Source organism: Orycteropus afer, unplaced genomic scaffold (genome assembly GCF_000298275.1).
Source record: "Orycteropus afer afer isolate SDZICR_OR568_19922 unplaced genomic scaffold, OryAfe1.0 scaffold00257, whole genome shotgun sequence".
NCBI classification, from domain to species: Eukaryota; Metazoa; Chordata; class Mammalia; order Tubulidentata; family Orycteropodidae; genus Orycteropus; species Orycteropus afer.
Window position 1 is genome coordinate 122665 of NW_006921844.1, and position 2630 is coordinate 125294.

At 34.8% G+C, this 2630-nt stretch overlaps 1 protein-coding gene across 1 annotated transcript in view; it reads right to left on the reverse strand.

Moving 5' to 3' along the window:
* Nucleotides 1-273: 273 nt before the first annotated feature.
* PTTG1 (PTTG1 regulator of sister chromatid separation, securin) overlaps nucleotides 274-2630 on the reverse strand; it is a 9806-nt gene continuing 7449 nt past the window's right edge. Inside the window, exons 4-5 of the mRNA XM_007949908.2 lie at nucleotides 1327-1485; nucleotides 274-353 (exon numbers count right to left, since the gene is read on the reverse strand). Of these exons, the coding sequence (XP_007948099.1) occupies nucleotides 274-353; nucleotides 1327-1485 (239 nt within the window). The remainder of the gene's footprint in view (nucleotides 354-1326; nucleotides 1486-2630) is intronic.

The window sequence follows — 2630 nt, forward strand, 5'->3', positions numbered from 1 at the left end:
CACAAAAAAACCAATAAAGTACACATTGAGGGGTATATGTATGAGGGGAAAGAGTGGCAGCTTCTGAAATAAGCTGTTAAACCAAAGGCTTTTAAGGTAAATTTGTGCAAATTAGAAAACCTCTGGTGTTACATTATAGAGGACTGTCTGATAATCACAGCTTGTTTTCACATGGTTTTAAACAAATTCCAGAAAACATTGACTACAAATAAAGGACAGCTTTATTAATAGAGAAATAATAATAATAATACAGACTACAAAGCACTAAGAAGCTTAAATATCTAAGTCATAGCAAGCAGGTGGCAATTCAACATCCAGGGTCGAAAGAATGCTTGAAGGAGACTGCAACAGACCTAGGAAACAAGAATTTATTACATTTCTTTAAATTCTTGACTCATCGTCCATGTCAGCACAGGTACTGTCACTTTTAATCACAGATTCATGGTTTTCTCTAATGAGACAAAGAAATCCTCCCATCTTCATATTCCTTGAAATGTGGCTGTGGCCCCAGAATTAGCCTTCTTAAAAAATAAGTCTTAGAAGTATCTGAATCCTATTGTTCTGAGATCCAATATCACTAATGTGAGTTAGCAGCCTCACTAATGCGATTTATAAAATAAATGAACCAATATTTCCAAATCATATTTATAAAATAAATGAACCAATATTTCCAAATCATCAATGTTTGATAAATTCAAGAATAAAAGACTCATTCAAAATTAAAGAGATCAAAGGATTTTACCATCAGAGTCCAAATGTTCACTGATATGGTTTCCTATACTACATTGTAACTATAAGAAATAGTCTCTTGTCTGGTTTTAGTGTACTATCAAATATAAAATAGTACAAGTTATTTCATCAAAACCAGGGAGAGCAAATAGAAAACACTGATGGTAGTCACCAGTCTATACCAAGACCTCACACCATGTATAGTAGGAATGTATTGCTGTTCTATGCTATTGCTCAGGTATTTTGTTCCTATGTTATCCTCGTATATAACTTGTGACTCTCATCCCAACCAAATTTATAATACTTCAACATATAGCCTAAGAAGCTACATATTACATTTAATATGTAAATTTAGTTTGCTATATGTAGACACCAGATTTCAGAATGACTTAATTCCACCCTAGCATTTGGGACTGAAAAACAATCGTAAGCGAGAATAGTTTTCATTATTCTGAAACCTTACCTCTATAGTTCAAAAGACAGAAATTACTTATTTACATGCTAAACTGCCACACAGCTCTGTCCCCACAGTAATGAAAGTGTTATGAAACAAACTGTTTGCAGCCCTTCTAGAAGGAAGGGCACTTGTTCACTTACTAGACTCCCATGTCAGAGGAGGCATCTTCACAGGTGAAGGGGGACCCATGTCTAAGAGCTTTTCGAGTTCCCTCTCCTCATCAAGGATCATGAGAGGTACTCCATTCAAGGGGAGGTGTGCAATCTGGTGCTCTTCAGGCAGGTCAAAACTCTCAAAATCTGTCCCAGAAAAAAAGCATTTTGTTAGAGTAGCAGTTCTCAGTGTGGCCAGTGGAGCCCCTGGAGGTCTGAGACCCAGTGAGACCCATCAGATTAAAAACTGTTTTCAGAATACAAATACCTATTTCAGTGTGTTGACGCTTGCAATGATAGTGCAAAAGCAATGGTGATTAAAATTGCTGGTGCCTTAAAGCAAATCATCAAAACTATATTAGTAGTCATTATATTCTTCACCACCAACACTTACAGTGAAAAAAAATACTAGTTTCATTTGAAGTCACTTTATTGTATATAATAAAAAATTATTTTAGTTTTATTAGCTCTTGACCCTTGAGAATATGTCTTTTTAATATTCTGTGTAATAAAATAAAAAGTATGGATAAAGCACTTCTGCTGCATACTGAAGTATGATGTTCATTTCAGAGAAAAGAATTTAATTATTTGAGTTGCAAGTTAAATCAGAGAACATTTTCCTGAATATCATATTTATTAGAAATAAATGGTTACTCAGAGCTGCATACTTGTCATACACCTTCTCAAAGAAAGAAGTCTAACACTTCGAGGAAAACTGAAAGGTGCCAAAGATACAACTGAAAACTACAAGAAAAAATGAGACTTATGGGAAACTTATCTGCTACCATGAGTTGACAGCTTCCTAATACTTAGACTTTAATGAAATCAGTGGTGATAATAATGTGCTTTTGTATAAAAACACTTCAACATCTGGAGGACCTACATCTCAATGAACCAGTATTTCCAAATCATCAGTGCTTGATAAATTCAAGAATAAAAGACTCATTCAAAATGAAAGAGATCAATGGATTTTATCATCAGAGTCCAAATGTTCACTGATATGGTTTCCTATACTACAATGTAACTATAAGAAAGTCACTTGTCTGGTTTTAGTGTACTATCAAAGGAAAGTATACATATTTAACTGAAAGAGCTAATACAATGCTCCTCCCATTTCTAATTATAAATCTGTGTGAGAGCATATTTTCTTCAGATAAAAAAAAAAAAATGCACTGCCGTTGAGTCTAATCCGACTCATAGCAACCACTCCTTGGGTTTCCAAGGTGGTATCACTACAGAAATAGATTGCCCAACCTTCCTTCTGAAGAGTGGCTGGTGGGTTTGAATCTCCC